Source organism: Benincasa hispida, chromosome 9 (genome assembly GCF_009727055.1).
Source record: "Benincasa hispida cultivar B227 chromosome 9, ASM972705v1, whole genome shotgun sequence".
NCBI classification, from domain to species: Eukaryota; Viridiplantae; Streptophyta; class Magnoliopsida; order Cucurbitales; family Cucurbitaceae; genus Benincasa; species Benincasa hispida.
The window spans coordinates 23,740,470-23,759,355 of NC_052357.1; the positions used below are offsets into that span (position 1 = coordinate 23,740,470).

At 31.0% G+C, this 18,886-nt stretch overlaps 1 protein-coding gene across 1 annotated transcript; it reads left to right on the top strand.

The window, feature by feature from the left end:
- The first annotated feature begins 14,205 nt into the window (after nucleotides 1-14,205).
- LOC120084476 (R3H domain-containing protein 4) lies at nucleotides 14,206-18,345 on the top strand. Its single transcript, XM_039040264.1, has 7 exons — nucleotides 14,206-14,598; nucleotides 14,729-14,796; nucleotides 15,439-15,547; nucleotides 16,514-16,596; nucleotides 16,736-16,894; nucleotides 17,132-17,230; nucleotides 17,883-18,345. Exons 1-7 carry the CDS (start codon nucleotides 14,526-14,528, stop codon nucleotides 18,033-18,035), a joined length of 744 nt encoding a protein of 247 aa, XP_038896192.1. The 5' UTR covers nucleotides 14,206-14,525; the 3' UTR covers nucleotides 18,036-18,345.
- The last annotated feature ends 541 nt before the right edge of the window (nucleotides 18,346-18,886 follow it).

Below are 18,886 nucleotides of genomic sequence, written 5' to 3' on the forward strand. Positions count from 1 at the left end.
TATAAATATTTAAAGTTATCTCTATTTCTAAGACTTTTATAAATGAGCTATCAAAATGTTTCAAGTTTGATAATAACAATTACAAATAGTCATTATTTGGTATTACTAGTCTAGATTAGGATTATTAAGGAAAATTTTCAATTTTGACTTTTGTCTCATTAAGTAACTTCATGAGACAAAGTTCAGGATCACGAGACAAAGTTTGTGAAGACATCTCATGAAGTTTGTCTTGTGAAGTTACTTCACGAAATAAAAGACAGAAATTAGCCATTTTTAATTCAATTATTAGGGGGAAACGTGTTCTCTGTAAAGTAAATCTCAATAATAGTATAACATTGTTTACTTTTATTAATTTGTGGATTTTGTTACTAAATAACCTTTCATTATTTGTAGACTTCTTTCCTCGAACAATTTTAACCCTTTTTAATAAATGAGAAATATTTATAGGTTGCTTGGGTAATATGCAATTTGTGGTGTCAAATTGAATTAAGAATAGGATAGGAGTTTCTATCTTTTATTTATGAATCAATTATACTATTGTATGAAGTTAGTTGTCTGTCTAGAAGAAGTTTGTGGTGTTGTTGTTTCTAGTACTCGTTTCTTATATACTTATTTTGCTATATCTTTCTTATTATTAGTTAACTTTATTTTGTTTCATATGAAATTATCGTAGGTTGAACCAAGTGATGAACTTTCAAATGCTATTGCAAGTGATTATTGATATGTTATTTTATAAGCTTATTTATCTACATTTATTAAAGATTTTCTATATTTGATTAATGTACACTATTATTGGTTTGTACAAAGTCATACATTGATATAAATTTATGTAGGTGAATGAAATGATACCTTACCAGAGGAAAAGAGAACTAACGATAACAACTCAACTATGTGATAATATAATCTTGAATACTTGGTGAATTTTGTATTTCGAGGGCTAACTAATGTCGTTGGTACATTCACTAACTACTTTATCTAGCTTGTATCATTTAGATGACGACTTTATTCTAGAAAATTATTGAATACTTTATTTTGTAATGTTAATAGATTATGAATGGAAGTTATTAGTATTTATTGTGCTATGAAGTATTTTATGTGTGTCGATTTTAACTGAAGTAAAAGTTATCAAAATCTAATTAATTCAAAAAATATTTTTGAGAAAAAAGTTACCTCTTTTGTAGCCATGAGTTAAAGCTATAGAAAGATTTATATAGTAAAAACGAAATGCTATCAAAAGGTTATTATAATAATTATAATAATTGAAAATGATTAAATAACATTGTTATAACATACAATTAAAGCTATAAATACTATATTATAGCGTTGAGAAAAGGTTATTATATGTTAAAGATAACACATTATTTTAGCTATATAAACATATTATAACTTTAATTAAAAAAAACGCTATCAAATGCTTTTGTAGCAACGTATATAAACTATATCTTCATACTTTATAATAGCATCCATTATAGTTTTAGAAAAACACTATAAAAAGTCACATACGTTTAATACCATGGGTTGTCAGGACTTTTAAAAAATGCTATAAAAAGTTTACTATAGCTTTTTTCATTAGCTATCGTATATGTCATTTCTTATATTATGGTCATTCTAATCATTCAAATTTCAAAAGAACCACACAAAATGATGATCAAAAAAGAAAAGCTACATAAGATAAAAGTTCAAAAAGTGTTGAAAATAAATGTTTCTGATATGGAATGACTAAGTATTGGTCACATACCTGTTGTACGTCAAACCACTTAGTTGATCTCTATATAGCATCCCTAAAGGAAAAAGAGAAAAATGTGGAAATAAATTTTTCATACCAAGATAATGACATATTTGACCCATCCCATATGACAAATTTGGATGTGGCAGACTTCTTTGAATCTTCTAAAGAGAAAATCGGCATAATTGATGGAACGTCAAGTGTTTCCTTTGACTTTGAAAATATCTAGACTTAATGTTTTTTTTTTTATTCATCTCCATGTTTTTTTTCCTCGATGTTAACATTTGTATATTTCAAATATTGTTTTTCTCATTGTAATTATTTCTTTTAATAAAGAAATTTGGATCATTTTCATATGTTGGGTGACTAAAACATGAGTAAAGAATATCTATATTTGGCAAGCAGTGCAACTACACTTACAATATTTACAAATAGAAAATATTTTTCCAAACTGACAATACTGGAAGCAAAAGTCAATACAATATAAGGTTCTACAAATCTAATTGAAGGGTTTGGAAAAGCAAATATTATTTTGCCTAGAGGAACAAAATTTACAATTGACAATGCTTTGTTCTCTAGTCAATCAAAGAAAAATCTACTTAGTTTTAAAGATATAAGTTGCAATGGTTATTATATTGAGACTGAGAAAGAATAATATGGAGTATTTTTATATCATATCTACTGTCTCATATGAAAAACTTATACTAGAAGAGTTGTCTGCTTTATTTTCTCGATTATAATATACTCATATACAAGTAATTGAAACATATGCAACAATGAACCTGAAGTTCATGAATCCTGACATATTTACAATTTGGCATGATAAATTAAGTCATCCAGGGTCGATAATGATGAGAAAAATTATTGAGAATTCAAATGGACATTCATTGAAGAGCCAGAAGATTCTTCAATCTAATGAATTATCATGTGATGCTTGCTCTCAAGTCAAATTAATCATCAGACCATCACTTATCAAAGTGGAGACTAAATTGCCTACTTTTTTAGAATAAATTCATGGTGATATATGTGGATCTATTAACCCACAAAGTGGACCATTTAGATATTTTATGGTATTAATAGACATATCTAGCAGATGGTCACACGTGTACTTAGTATCAAGTCGAAATCTTGCGTTTACAAGATTTCTTGCTCAAATAATTAAGTTTAGAGTACAATTTTCTGTTAACAATTAAGACTATTTGTCTTGATAATGCTGGTGAATTTACATCCCAAGCTTTTGAAAATTATTGTATGTCAATTGGGATAAGTGTTGAACATCTTGTAGCTCATGTTCATACACAAAATGATTTAGCATAAACATTCATAAAACGTTTGCAGTTAATTTCTAGACCATTGCTTATGAGAGCTAAGCTTCCTACATCTATATGGGGACAAGCTATTTTGCATGCAGTGTCATTTGTACGCATTAGGCCAGTATTTTATCATATGTACTTGCCATTACAATTAGCTTATGGTCATGAGTCAAATATTTCACATCTGAGATTTTTTGGATATGCAGTATATGTTCCAATTGCTCCACCACAACGTACTAAGATGAGTCCTCAAAAGAGATTAGAAATATATATTCGATATAATTTCCCATCAATTATCAAATATCTTGAACCCCTGACGAGTGATGTATTTACTGTACGATTTGCTGATTGTCATTTTAATGAGACAAATTTTCCAACATTAGAGGGAGGAATTAAGAAGTTTGAAAAAGAAATTATATGGAATACATCGTTATTGTCTCATTTAGATTCCCGTAAAGATCAATGTGAACTTAAAGTTCAGAAAATAATTCATTTGCAAAATATAGTAAATCAGTTACTAGATACATTTATAGATGCAAAGAAAGTAACTAAATCACATATATCAGCTGCAAATATTATAAAATTGATATCCTAACATAGCAAATTGTCACTAATAAGTCTGGAACATGTAGAAGCATGGTAGACCAATGTGTTCCGAAGATAAAAATCCTCGAAAAAGAAAAATAATTAATAGGTAAGAAGACTTGGTTGAGGATGTAAATACCATGAAGAAATTTATGACATGACTAATGAAGAAGGTGGAATACATAAATATAATAATGAGATTTCAAAAATTATGTCATGATAGGAAAAAGATGAAACCAAACTCATGTAGTTATTGACATCATTTTTGCGTATATTACTTTTGATATTATATCTAAAAATGAGGATTCTGAACCAAAATCTGTTGAAGAGTGTCAACATAGAAAAAATTGGCTTAAATGGAAAGAAGCGATCGAGGCAGAATTAAACTCACTCTCAAAATGTTAGGTTTTTGGACCAATAGTCCAAACACCAGAAGATGTCAAATCTGTGGAATACAAATGGATATTTGTGAGGAAGAGAAACAAAAATAATGAAATCCCAAGATATAAAGCAAGACTAGTTGCATAAGGTTTTTCACAAACACCTAATATTGATTATGATGAGACGTATTCTCTGATGGTGGATGCAATTACACTAAGATATTTAATTGGTCCGATTATGTATGAAAGTCTGGACATGCATCTTATGGATGTAGTCACAATATATTTATATGAACCTCTTAATAATGATATTTATATGGATCTCTTAATAATGATGTTTATATGAGAATCCCATAAGGATTTAAGATACCTGAAACATATAAACAAATTCCTGGGAATTGTAATCAATAAAGTTATAAAGATCGCTATATGGACTGAAACAATCAGGACGAATGTGATACAATCGCCTGAGTGAATATTTGTTGAAAAAATGATATCAAAATAATTCAATATGTCCATATGTTTTCACAAAAAAATCATAGTAATGATATCAAAACAATTCAATATGTCCATATGTTTTCATAAATAAATCACAGTAAGGATTTATTATTATAACTGTATATGTTGATGACTTAAATATGATTAGAACTCCTAAAGAGTTTTTAAAGACAATAGAATATCTTAAGAAAAAAATTGAGATGAAAGATCTTGGAAGAACAAAATTTTGCCTTGGCTTGCAAATTGAGCATTTAGCAGATGAGATATTTGTTCATCGGTCAACTTATACAAGAAAATTTTTGAAAATGTTCTATATGGACAAAACACATCCATTGAACATTCCAATGGAAGTTCGTTTACTAGATGTGAAGAAAGATATATTTCGACCTCGAGATGATGATAATGAAGAACTTCTTGACCCTGAAGTACTATATCTTACTACAATTGGTGCATTTATGTATCTTGCTAATAATACAAGACTAGATATTACATTTTCAGTAAATTTATTGGCAAGATATAGTTCTTTTTCAACAAAAAAAACATTGGAATGGAATTAAGCATATACTCTATTATCTCCAATGAACGATCGACATGGGTTTGCTTTATTTAAATAAATCAAATTTTGATCTAGTTGGTTATGCAGATTCTGGATATTTATCTGATTTACACAAAGTCTCAAATAGGTTATTTGTTTCTATGTGGAGGAACTGCTATATTATTACGATCGGTGAAACAAACCAAAACAACCACTTCTTCATATCATGCTGAAATTCTTGCAATTCACGATGCAAGTCGAGAATGTATATGGCCAAGATCAATGATTCAACACATTCGTGGAATATGTGATTTGTCTTCTAGTAAAAATATTCCAACGATATTATACGAAGATAACACAACATGTATATCCCAAATAAAAAGATGATATATTAAAGGAGATAGAACAAAACATATTTCACTGAAGCTTTTCTACATTCACGATCTTGAAGAAAATGATGACATCACTGTACAACAAATTTGTTCGAAAGATAACCTAGCAGACTTATTTATAAAGACATTACCTACCGCAAACTTTGAAAAACTGGTGCATAACATTGAAATGCGGCGACTCAAAGATCTCAAGTGATGTTTCCATGAGTGAAAGTAAATATATTTTTTAAGAGTATTAGATTATGTGAAATATGTTTTTCCTTCACTAAGATTTTTTTCCAGTGGATTTTTTCCTAATAAGGTTTTAAGAAGCATATTTTATATATAATGGGCATCTAAGAGGGAGTATTATAAATATGTTAAATTAGATGTAAAAGTGTAATGACCATGTGTCACTTATCCATTATCTCATGTGTTGTCCATGTGTCTCAAGATTACATACTATTAGTGTCCATGTAATCCACCTCCTACTTGCTAAATTTCCATAAATCGTGAAATTTGGTGGATTTTGAAAGATACGCACATATTGGTGATCAATCTAAAAAGATTGGAGAAAGTGGAGAAATCTTATTCTTTGTTATTTTATTTACTTTTTGTTATTTATTTATCTTATACATTAATATATTATCTTATATTTATTTTCTTATATATTATTATTAAATTATATTTTCTCTATACCCGTGTTCTTGTTGTGTGCCATTGTGCTCCTCAAATTTACAACATTTTCAAAATATTACTTTTTACACCCCATTACTTTTTAATTAATAATTTTGAACAACCTATATTTGTTTTTTTTTTTTTTTAGTATAACTAAGCATGAGGATATGAACTCATGATCTCAAAAGAATAAATTATGTCAATTACTAGTAAATACTCATGCTAATACTGAATTTTTTTACAAACTTGAAACTCGACGTATTATATGTGACGTTAAATTCTGATATTTTCATTATAATTATATTTTGTAACAACTAAACGTAACAAGTTGCCATTTTATAGGTGAAATTTTTCGATTTCTTTCAACAGTATATGAGGTGGGGATCAAACACTAGACTTCGAAATTGATAATATGCCGGTTGAGCTAAAGGCACTAGCTTAACTTTGAGTTCGGAATGAAAATGATTTGATTTAAACGTGTTCTGTGTTTCTTTCTCTCTGGCCTTCCAAAAAAGTATCCAAAATGGTGAATGATTTTTTTTTTAACCTAATGGAACTAAAAACTATCCAAAATGTGTGATAACCATTGTTTGGGTTTTTTTTTTTTAATTTTAATTTTTAAAAAATTAAATTTAGAAAGTATACATAAAATAGTTTTCTTGCTTTTTTTTTTTTTTTTTTTAATAAAGCCGAATTTTAATTAAAAGCTACTTTGAACTAAACAAACTTTATACTTGGGACTATACACAATTTTTTTTTTTTTTTTTTTTTTTAACTTCAGAACTAAAAAGCACATTTAAAAATTTAGGTATCAAATATACCTATTCATATAAGAATATATATTTTGAAAATTCAGGAATGCAATATGTCACAATCATAATTGAAGATAGTAGATTGTGACCCCGTTAGTACAGACAATGTAGTAGCGACATGCTATTGTCGACACATCAGATAAAGACAGAGGGATGAGAGAAATATCGTGATGTGACTAAAAAGGACGGTACACCATTCAACACACCAAGATAAGTTGGCAAGCAAGCCATGTTGAGCAACAAGCAAGAAGACAAACATTAATGCCATCAGAAGTGTCGGTGACAAGCTCATTGAGGACCAGATAGGTCCTCGGGCCATGGTTTTGAAAACTGGGGTTCTATCTGGAATTTGGATGAGCGACTCTGGAGTTTGGTGCATATTGATGAAATATGCAAACACGTCAAAATTTTGTATGAATCAAAGTTCAAACGAGCACTCTAAGCTGGCAAGGGACGTTTCGTCACATTCCATTTGTAAGGGCGTCAAAGAAGATTTTGCTTAGAATGTATTATAAGGGAAGGCATGGTGTCAACTTTTTACCACCCCTAGGCCTCATGAAGCTATCACATGGCACATGCGTGTGTCATAACGTGGGCAAGTATTACAAGACAAGTGTCTTGACATCTTCCATCAAGAATGGGATCTCGTGAACAATGTTGGATTGCACTCGTGTACTGGGATGACGGCCATGCCCATGGGTCGAAGGTTTTGGTATAGCACCGAACAAGCACATGGTATGTAGTTTTTTACTCAACATGGACAAAGGAAGGTGAAGGAAACTTGATATGAGGAGATCCTTGAGCAAAAGCGGATCGTCCAAATTTCATTAATTATTGAATACAAAATTTATAGTAAACAACAAGAGATATGCATTCAATAATTAAATTACTACATGATTTTAGAAAGAAAATTAGGTTTCAAGAAACCTCACCTTTAAAGAACTTTTCTTCAAGTAATCCCCCGTACAAGCCACGAACAGACCTCCTTCCTCGCAAATCTCCTTCTTCACACACGGACGCTACCAAGCGAAAACCCTTTGTATCTCTTTTGGGATTCAAAGACTCAAGCAGAAGTTGTGGGTTTTGCTTGAGTCCTAGGAAGAGGGAAGGAGATGGAGAGGATGAGAGGGAAGATTTCTCAGAGAACTTTTCTCTTAGATTGTAAAATCGATAAAGAAGATGATCCCCTTCAACTTCTTTTATCACTTGTTAGTTTTCTTTGAGAGAATGTGAGGAGAGAGTTATAACTCCATCCCTTTTATTATTTTCAAATGAATTAATAAAATAGAATATATAATAACGTAGTTATTATATGTACACTATATGTTATATCAAATATAATATATAGCCTATAATTTTATATTGCATCATACAACATAAACTATAGATTTTATTCTCTCTTAACTATACATGACATTTAATATAAATCACATTTATATTAAATCCATTTATAGGAATTTCATCCATAGAAATGATATTTGGACCATATCCAAATATTTTATTCCTCTCAATATAAATCATATTTATATTTAATTACATGAATCTCATTCATATAATTGGTATTTGAATCATATTCAAATTCCTCTCATAATGTATCAAATATATTAGAATTAATTATATCATATATAATTAATTTCCTCAATTAATTTGAACACTTCAAATTAATCCAAATAATAAATCCCTGTTGAGCTACAGTGGGGACCATATAGACCGGTAGATTGAGGCTTCAACGATACTCAGATAATCAACTAAACTCTTTAATTAAATTACCCAACATCTGTTAACTGCTGATCACTCCACTAAAAACCAACAACTGCACTCTATGCACTACAGATAAATTTTTATGTCCATTGGATATAATTAATCAATAGGGTGATGACCCTTCACAAATTGCTCTTAAATATAGCTGTGCCAAAATACCATTTTGCCTCTGTAGTTACATCTAACTCCTTATGTACTACTGATTTCTCTATGAACAATAAGTCATAGTCACACTATGACCAAGTCCTCTCAGGCCAGGAGAGGGTGTGGCCACTATGTTCAAGACCCGGAATCAGCCTTTAAGGGAGCAATTTATCTACTTGTCCCTACATCGAGGAATGAGTGAATTCCGTCTTGTGTAGCTGAGTTCCCAGCTCCCTAGTTAGGAAAATCCTCAAAATGATAGGCTTGTTAAGTTGACAATCTAGTTACTCTCACCCATACAAATCAAAGGGTCGTCTTCATGAGCAGGAGTTCACAACTCACTCAAGATTCAGGTCATGTCACCTATGGTCATCCTAGTGAAATGTAAGCTTCTATTATTAACGATGTTATATAAAGAGACTAATCATTTCGTGATCCAGTCTTATACAAACTCTTTGCATAGGATACCCCCGCTGGCATGTCTCCACATGAATGATCAAGATTAGATCATTTGTAGCACTTTACAACACTTATAACACCTACAAAGTGAGTCGTATCCGTAGTGTCATAAGGATAAGATACCCAACCTTATTCATCTACTACAAACCATTTAGTTTATTATTTAAACAAAATTCACTTGTATGTCCCTACATACTTGTTTAAATTACATGAAATAATCTCGGATCTTAGTTTATTGGATTGAGTATATCTTACAAAATAACACTTATTTTATTAACAACAATATGCTTATACAGAGTTTACAAACTACGAGATTACAAGGAGATTTAGGACACCATTCCCAACAGAAGGTTCATGCCTCAATATGTCTGGATGGATGAATGTCCGGGAAGTCTCGATTTAGAAAGTTGCCCATGGGTTAGTTTACGACAGTCCTCAATAAGTGTGTCTGAGTAGGAGAGAGAAAGTTGATGACATCCCGACACCCGGGATGACATCCAAAAGCATTAGTGAGACTTGATAGTTCCCAATTGGTGCAGTACTTATTCGAGTTATCCTAATAAGCATCATGTGGCCTGGTAAAGCTTGGTAGGTGAACATTTAGCCGATAGGAACCCGATAGACATGGAAATAGGTCGGTAGGGCCTGGTAAGCGTTATTATGCCCCGACAAGTCCCGATAAGTGCTCAAATAACCTAAAAAGCCATGGTGAAGCATTTAAGCCTATTTTGACCCAACAGAGGGTCTGAACTCATTTCAGTGAAGTATCGAAGTTATTTAGAGGTATGTGGGTCATGTTGTTGGGAATCAATATGGTAAAGAGAGATGCGACGTTGCATTTTGATGATCTTAGTCTCGCATATGGGTAAAGTCGAGTGTAGGACTTGGCCTAGAGTAAAGATAAGCTGATTAGAGTTGTATATGAGAGAAAATACACATATGGACAACATGTATGGCGGAATGAAGTTCAGTTCTGCATGAGTTTAGTTTAGTTGAGGATGAAAGAACCTTACCTAAGGTTCGGCGAAAGTAGATCAGAACTTGAGTTTTTATTAAGGCTAACCATGATCGTGTATTAATCATGGTGTCATACGGTTGGAGAAGTATATGACCGTGACAAGACATATCCTTCTTTCTACAAAACTTAGAGATAAAAAGGTAATTTTATTCTAAAATATAATATTTAACAGTTTAGAAATCAAAGTAAATTAAATTTATGATGGTCAGTTTAGGATGGATGGCTTGGGCTCGGTTTTAATTGGATTATCTTAACTTTTAAAGTTGAGAATATAATAAAAACTGACTATTCGATTTAGAAAAAGAAAGAAACCGACTCTATTTATTTATTTATAATTTTTTGTAAAGGAAAACAACTTTACTCTATAGGTCAATTTTGATTATTAATTGAAAAGGCTTTACATTTGAAAACATACATATATATTAAAATATTACACAGATGCTTCTAAATCAAATCTAACTGATTTAAGATTCAAATGAATATTTAAATCAAATCCACACCCCTAATTAAAATCTAAACTAATGAGAGAAATATATTTAAATTTTAGGAAGAAAAAAACATTGAATGGAATTTTTCACTTAATTAAAATATTATTTATCTGTATAGATTTGAATGGCATATCTTCAAGATATGTTATATTATGTTTCATTTTAAAATATTGTGTAGTGTCTTCCAACAAACAAATGAGGGATAGTTCATTAAGGTTTAAAATATTGATTTGGACGAAAAAAATGACAGATAGTTTATTAAGGTTTAAAATATTGATTTGGACGAAAATATTAATATCGTAATTATATGATAATTTAATTAGAAATATCGATAAAATATCGATTTTGATAAATATTTCTTAAAAACCATAAAAACAAAAATATTAAAAAAAATAAATTAATAAATAAACACTTATAATTTTTAAACAAATTAACATGTTTATTATTTATATTATATTTACATTAATAACATTTTGTTGTTTATTTTCTTTTTATATTTTATGTCGATATCAAACTTATATAAACATAGAAATATTGATGAAAATATTGATACGTTGATGAAAATCTAATCGTATGTTGATAACATATGATACAAATGGAATATTTCATATTTAAAATATTGTTTTTATGATAAATTTGAATGACTTCTTTCAATATATATATATCACCCATTTGAATATTTTAGATACGTAAATCACCATCTCAAAAGTTGATAGTTCAATTTTCTTACTTCACATGAATAAACACTTGGGGGGTGTTTGACAATCAAGGAGAGTTGGTTTAGTTGGTATTTTTTACCAACTCAATGTTTGATAACCAACTTTAAATGTTGATGGGGTTAAGCCAAACTTATTAACTCTCCCAAATTCTCTCTCCGTCCAATGTTTTTAATGGTTCCACCCATCGGTCTCCATTAGCGATTACCGCTACCACATTCTGACGACATACTCCGATGACCACCTTTAGGTGGCAAACTCCGATGACCAACTTCGAGTTCCGGCAACCACCTCTGACAACACTCCGACAACTAATTCCGCCACCTCCGACAACACTCCGACAACCAATTCCGACAACCATCTTGGTAAAGAAAACTACTTCCAGATTCACACGACCAACTTCAACGAAGAAGTTTTGGCTCCACCAACCACCTCCGACGACAACTCTAACGACTACCTTCGCACAAGCAACTTCGGCGACATATTCTGCCTACCACCTTCGTGTACCCAACTTCGACAACTACTGATAAAAATAAGACGGTGGGTTTAATTACCCACCATTTTATCACTCTCACTCCCACCCATTTTCCCACTTGTTTTCATTACTTTCCTAACTCCTTCAATTACTTTGTCGTTTTTCTCTCTCTCATGCTCACTTTACATTTACTCCCCTTCTCTCATCTTCTCTCTTCTTTCGTCGTCCGGTTCGTTCTCATTTTCTCTCTTCTTTCTCTTTCGCTCGTATGAGTTTTATTTTCTCTTTTCTTTCTCAACTCTTCCTTTCTCTTTTTTTATTTTCTTTCTATGACTATTCTTTTAGATCTAATTATTCTTCTTCTATTTCATTTTTTTCTTAGATCTAAAAAAAATTACATACGACATCTTATTATTGTTTCACTAAACAAAAGTTCAACGATACGTTTTAAACAACTTATCCCTTGATTTTTTAAATATTAAATAATTCTAATGAAATAGTGGAATTTAAAATTATGGCTCAAGGGTTATTTATTTATTTATTTTATTTTTATTAAAAAAAGATAGTTTGTACATTGATGCAACATAATAGTAGAAAAAAAGACATCAATATTTCTAGCATCATTTCACCGGATTTAGAAAAAAGGTAAATCCATATTCCACAAATTGGTAAAAAAAATATCTAATAGTTGATTTTATGATTTAAATTATAAGATTTGATTTTTTTTTCAAGATTAACATTTAAGTGTCATCCCATCTATCTAAAACAATGTCAGTAGTTTCATTTGATGACACTAATCCTTTCTGTTCTTTTTAATTTTTACGGTAATTAATGATTAAGTTAGGTTTTTGAATTGAATAACCACTTCTATTTGAGTGTTTAAAAAATTGAATTCAAAATTTTGTGTTCTGTATATGAGTACTTTGTAGAGAATTTGTTATGTTTTGAGAATGGAAAAGAATCGAAAGTTTTTTTTGTTTTTATCTTAGAAAAGTTAGAAAAATGTGTATAGTTGAAAATTATAATCAACAATAGAAAAAAAAAAAACAAATTCATTGACAAAAACAACACCAGATACCAACTTAACTTAGCTCTGCATTCAAATACAATCAATAATTACCAATTCAACTTAACTTTGCATACCAAACACAGACGATATAACTCTCTAGATAATTTAATTCTCTAGATAATAGTTATTAACTCAACTCAACACTTTGCTTTTATCGTGCGTCAAACGGTCTTTTATAAAAATTTATAACACCTCCAAAAACCAAATAGGGTGAAGAAATTTATAACATTACAATTTAAGAGGAGTAGAATATTTTGGGATTCTCAATATAAAAAGAATACATCATAGAATGACTTTAATAATATAATAATTTTTTCTCTAATACCATATCAAATTACTATGAATTCGGAGACTTAAACTAATAAGTTACACTAAATTTAATGTGCTAACAATATCTGAACAATTATTAACCTCTTTTTTTAATTATCCCATTTATTATTCAGGTCTTATTTGATAACGATTTAGACTATTCTAATTTTTTATTATTTAATACAATGTCTTATTTCGAAATTACTGTCTAGTAATGATAAGTTTTAAAATTACTATATTATTAAAAAGAACATCCTTATAAACATTAATAAAAATTGTTGATACTAAAAAAAAAGTAATAAAAAAAATAAAGGCTAAATTATAAAAAAAATGTTTCTAAACTTTTTACTTTATGTGAAAAAAATATACCTGAACTTTAAAAGTTTTAAAAAATACCTTTAAACTTTCAACAAGAAAAGGCTAAAAATAAGTTTTGGATGGAAATCGTAAAAGTTTTGTTTAAAAAATACCCTAAAACTTTAAAAAGATCCTTAACTTAAAAAGAAAATTTTAAAAATACCTTCACCGTTAGTATATTAACAAAAACCATTAATATTTTGTTGGAAAAATAACTTTAAAATTAAACATTTTTAAAGTAAGAATATTTTAAAAACATATTTAAAGTTTATGGATAATTTATGATACTTTTGGTGCAGAACACTAATTTCCGTATAAAATTAACGATAAAGTATTTTTAAATTTATTTTGGAATTTTAAGAATATTTTTAAAATTTTTAAAAATTCAAAAGTGTTTCTGACACAAGGTAGAAAATTTAGGTGTATTTTATATAATTTAGGATAAAATAAAATTTGTTGAAGCTAAGGTCGGATGGGGTCGGGTCTCCAAGGGTAGTTTTGTCATTTCAGGAATCAGTCTCGGTGGCGGTGTGCGGCGGAGAAAGACGTCGTCTCTCAATCCCATCTGAAACAGAATATTCTTCCCAATCTAATCCTTCTCTCTGTTCCTCTTTGCAATTTCCAAGGTCCTGTTTCTTCCTTCTTTCCCAAGCCTTGGATTCGATTTTGCCCTACTTTTTCCGATCACCATCTCCCTCATCTTCACCTTTCGCCGATTCTCCCCTTTCCATCAGCTCAACCACCTCAAATCACCCTCCGATCAAGATTTCCAATCCCATCCATCCACAGGGAAAAACCACGACTTCGGATTCTCTGTTTTCCTCTCCAATCATGGCGTCCACTGATGTTCTTAAACGAGAAGCGAATCGCTTCACCTTTTCCCCTCTTAACGATCCACTCAATGGTACTTCTTATCTTTTATTTAGATTTAGTAATACCTCATTTGAATGATTTTTCTGTTTCTGTTATAAGATTTTGAAAATTTCTTTTGGGATTTATATCTCTTGGTTGTCTTATTGGGTTAATTTTCACAGGTGATACGGATTCTCGGAGTATGTCAATCGAGAAGAAGATAGAATTTTTGGAGAGCTTGACTGGGAAGGTGGGGTGTTTGGAAATGTTATGTTCTTTTTGGGTCATTAATGGTTTCCATCAGGACTGGTCTGTGATCTGCTTACTTGTATTGATTGTAGTTCTGTTAATGCGATGCGATGCTTTTGCAATGTGCTTTGGACGAAATGGAAGTGTACCTTCTTAATTGGAATATCGGTAGTTTACTACTTGATTATCTGATGAGGAATAATTACTAAAACATATGGATGTCAATCTAGGTTTTTGTTTTGTTCTGATTTGTTTTGCATGCTAATGTCATTGGCTTCATTTTAATGGAGAACTAGTAACCATCTGGTCATTTTTTCAGTGCTCACCTTTTCAATATTATTTGGAGTAGTTTTGATGTGGTAAAGTTGTCTAGCATTTACTCTCTTTTCTCTAATTGGAAACTGGAATTCCATTGAGAATATCCATCTCAATGCTATAATGTGCTACCTGAGTGATACAAATGACTACTCTCTTATTATATGAATCACCTCCCAAAATTTTACTCAAATGCTCCAGTTTAAGTAAATTAACTTTTCCTCGAGGATAAATTAATACTGTACTTTCCTATTTAATTTTTGCCAATATTTGTCCACGGCACTTCTCTTTTTTGTTAACTCTTAATTTTCTCCCCAACTCTTTTCAGGTTACCAATAGGAAGTCTCGCAGATGGTTAAATGATCGTCTTTTGATGGAGCTTGTTCCTCGTTTAAATGCTGAAGAAATTAGAGGCTTGTTTGCTCCACCACCTTGGGGTGTGATACTTCTAAAGACTTTGTCCTTTTTGTAATCATGCGAGCTATGATAAGAGTTATTTCTGAGTAATATAAATGCTAGATGTTTTAGAAGGTAGAGCCTTCTTGTGTTCATCATCTTGTGTTATGTTATGCTATACAACTCTAGGTAAGACATCAAAGTAGCTGTTCTTCTGATAAGCCCCCTAAAGAATGTATATTAGGAAAGGAAAGGAAAGGAGTGATTAGGGGAAAGAGAGAGCTGTGAGAGGTACATTTTAGAATAAGTCTGTAATTTGGGCGTCCTTGGGAGAGAGGGAAGCTTTTCAAGTCTTCTCTCCATATTGTACCTTATTGATAAATAAAATCTAGCTCTTGTCATCTTTCATATGCCCTCAAGCATCTCCTTAAGACTGAGGAGAATTCAAGAGCTCCTCCTGTCTTTGAAGACCACCAGAACCTTTCTATCTATGCTTTTTCTAATAGGAAATAGAAACCATTTCATTGATATGGTGAAATGCATTATAAAAACCCTATAATTATGGTGATCTAGACTATGATGTTTGGTGTAATTCGTTTTTTATTTCTTTTAGAAGAATGATGTTTAGGATGATTGGATACTGGAAAGTGATCTAGACTATAGTCTCATAGATATCTAAACCTAGGAGTTTGCTGTAAATGTCCACTTTATCGGTTATTAAACTTGGCACCAGTTAGAATTAGTAGCTTGTTTGAATTGTTTAGCAATCTAAGTTTTGCATTTGCCAAGTCATATGCTGTTTTAAATTAATTTATTTTTGGTGTTATTCTGGCCATGATCATGCTGTTTGTGCAAGGTTTTCTTCGGTTGTATCTAGTGGCTTTATTGTTCATTCTTAGAGGGATGATGCCCATCTCTCATGCTAATGTTTACTGATCCTTTTACCCGAGCCTAGAAATTCCTCACACCGGTGAAAGGATTCATCATGGTTTGAGGTTTATTTGCAGGTGATGATGTACGGCCCACAACATTCTCCATGACTAATGCAGGAGACTGGGACAAGTTCAGGAGTATTGACATGGATAAAGAGGTCTTTCTACTTTTCACTTTAATGTTACCATTTTGGTATTTTTTGAACTTCAAGACAGCCAAATGTCTTGGACATTGAAGAATGGCAAAGCAGATGTCTAATTTAAGAACATAATCCAACTACGTAATTTTCTTGTTAGGCTAAGATCATTGGAGTCTTCGAGAACTCATCCGCTAAGAGAAAGGGTCATATTGATGCAGACAAAATGGCTTTCTTGAATGCCTGGCACAGAATTGAGTGTCGAACGAGAGAGGCACTTCGCCGTAGCTTTCTTCCGGAGCTTATTGAAGGTTTTGAGGTATGTATGTGCAGAAAAATTCAGATCCATTCCGTTCATTTCCTAAATGTGGTTTAATTACAAGTTTCAAATCTCTTCCTCTGCATTTACTGGATGATTAACATGGTAGGTTAAGCTTTTCCTCCATCTGTAGAAGTAGATCATTGTTTTTACTTAATCACAAAGCTGAATGGCATCAATCAGCTTAACTTATATTATAACTTGATATGAAGTTTCTTTGCATTTGTGTTATTTCAGGAGTGCATAAGATCATTCATTTCAGAAACTGGTAAAGATGTCTTAATGTTGCGGGTTCAAGATCCGTTTCACAGATTATTGCTACATGGAGTTTGTGAGGTATTTCCTCCGGTTTTAATTCAAGGAAATAAACTTGCTCAATCATAAACTTCTATAGTTTACACAACCTGCTTTTATATACATCAATACATTAAAGGAGGAATAGGTTAAAATACCACTTTGGTTATTGTACTTTGGTCTTTTTAAATGTCTAAATTTAGCCATTGCACTTTCAATAAATCCTAGCATTAGTCCTTATAGTTTGTTTGAAGTTACTTTTTATTTATTTATTTATTTATTTTATTATTATTATCATCAAACTTAGTAAAATAATAAGAATAATAATAATCTTCATTCAAGTAAAGATATAATGTGAGTATGTTTCTCAAATGTATAGATGCGAAACTAACAGAAATGAGATGTTTTTGAAGAAGTTAATGATAAACTAAGGGTATGAACTAATTTTATGACTTTTTGAAAGTATAAGGACTAAATTTAGACATTTAAAGGAACAGGACTAAAGTAGAACAATCCTTAAAATACAGGAATCAAAACCAATTCAATATATAAAGGTGAAATTGCAACTTTCACAAGAATAGAGATGAAATTGAAGTGACTCAAATATTAAAAACTAGATTGTACATTTTACTCAAAATTAAGCTGCATATTTTGCTGACTTCTTTTGACATAATACGAATTGTTTTCTTGGTAGTTCTACAATTTGGATTCTGTGACTGTTCCCGAGTCGAAGAACGGTGGCTCTATAAAGATGACTCGGATAACAAGGAAGAAGAAGGCCATGGTTGAGGTCCCAAATATAACTCTGACCCATTTCCTTAAAATGTCCAAAGAAGGAACATGGTAACTTCAATTCATTAGATGAAGAAACTTGATAGGACTATATTTCATTAATGTTCGTTACAATAATATCAAGGATTCAATATAGGGTAAAATATCTAGTGTGTAGGTACTGTACAGTTGCTCAAATCCGGCTGCTGGACTGATGTACTGTAAATTGTTATCTCGTTTCCTCCCTTTAGAACCAACTGTACCATTTGTATCATTTGAACAAGGAAATGCCCTGTTTACATTATTCAACAAATGTCTTCCTTTTCTAAGTTTGATTGGATTTCAACCGTGTATTATCGTGTTGATCAATAAGTCTCTTCTCGATCTGCTTGATCATGGTTAGGTGAAATTGTGGATAAATGATGATAAGTTTTTGTAATGAAAGATTGTAACAAATTTAGTAGACGAGATGGAATTGTCATGAAGTTTTATTATTTCAAGCTAATCTAATTTATATGGCCAAAACGCTATTTATATAGTGGGAATGTGACATCAAATTTGTCAATTTATTTTGTTTGTCTTGATAAATATGACCATTAGATAGTTATTGATATCTTTCTGAGTGATTCTCGAGTATTTAAGGCCATTTTTTTTTGTTTTATAACAAAATGTCATTTGGGAAAAAATTGGTGAATACCTTTAGATCATGAGATTTTTTCATGGTGAAGTGAGCAGAGCTCAGCTTTTCTATTGAGAGTTATTCACATCTATATTGTAAAATATGGTAAAAATGTGTATTCTTTAAAAGCCCTAGACTTTGCTCCTTTGAACAAATTTCAGCCTAAAATTGTGTGCAAATCAACCATCTGCCTTCTATTGTTTCCCTGTTCTGAATAACTTTCGCCCACCCCTGTAACAAGTTATTAT

Coding starts and splice junctions, on each gene's coding strand:
- LOC120084476 (XM_039040264.1), top strand. CDS start 14,526: ATGGCGTCCACTGATGTTCTTAAACGAGAAGCGAATCGCTTCACCTTT. Junction 16,895..17,131: donor AGCTTATTGAAGGTTTTGAG/GTATGTATGTGC, acceptor GTGTTATTTCAG/GAGTGCATAAGATCATTCAT. Junction 17,231..17,882: donor TGCTACATGGAGTTTGTGAG/GTATTTCCTCCG, acceptor TTTTCTTGGTAG/TTCTACAATTTGGATTCTGT.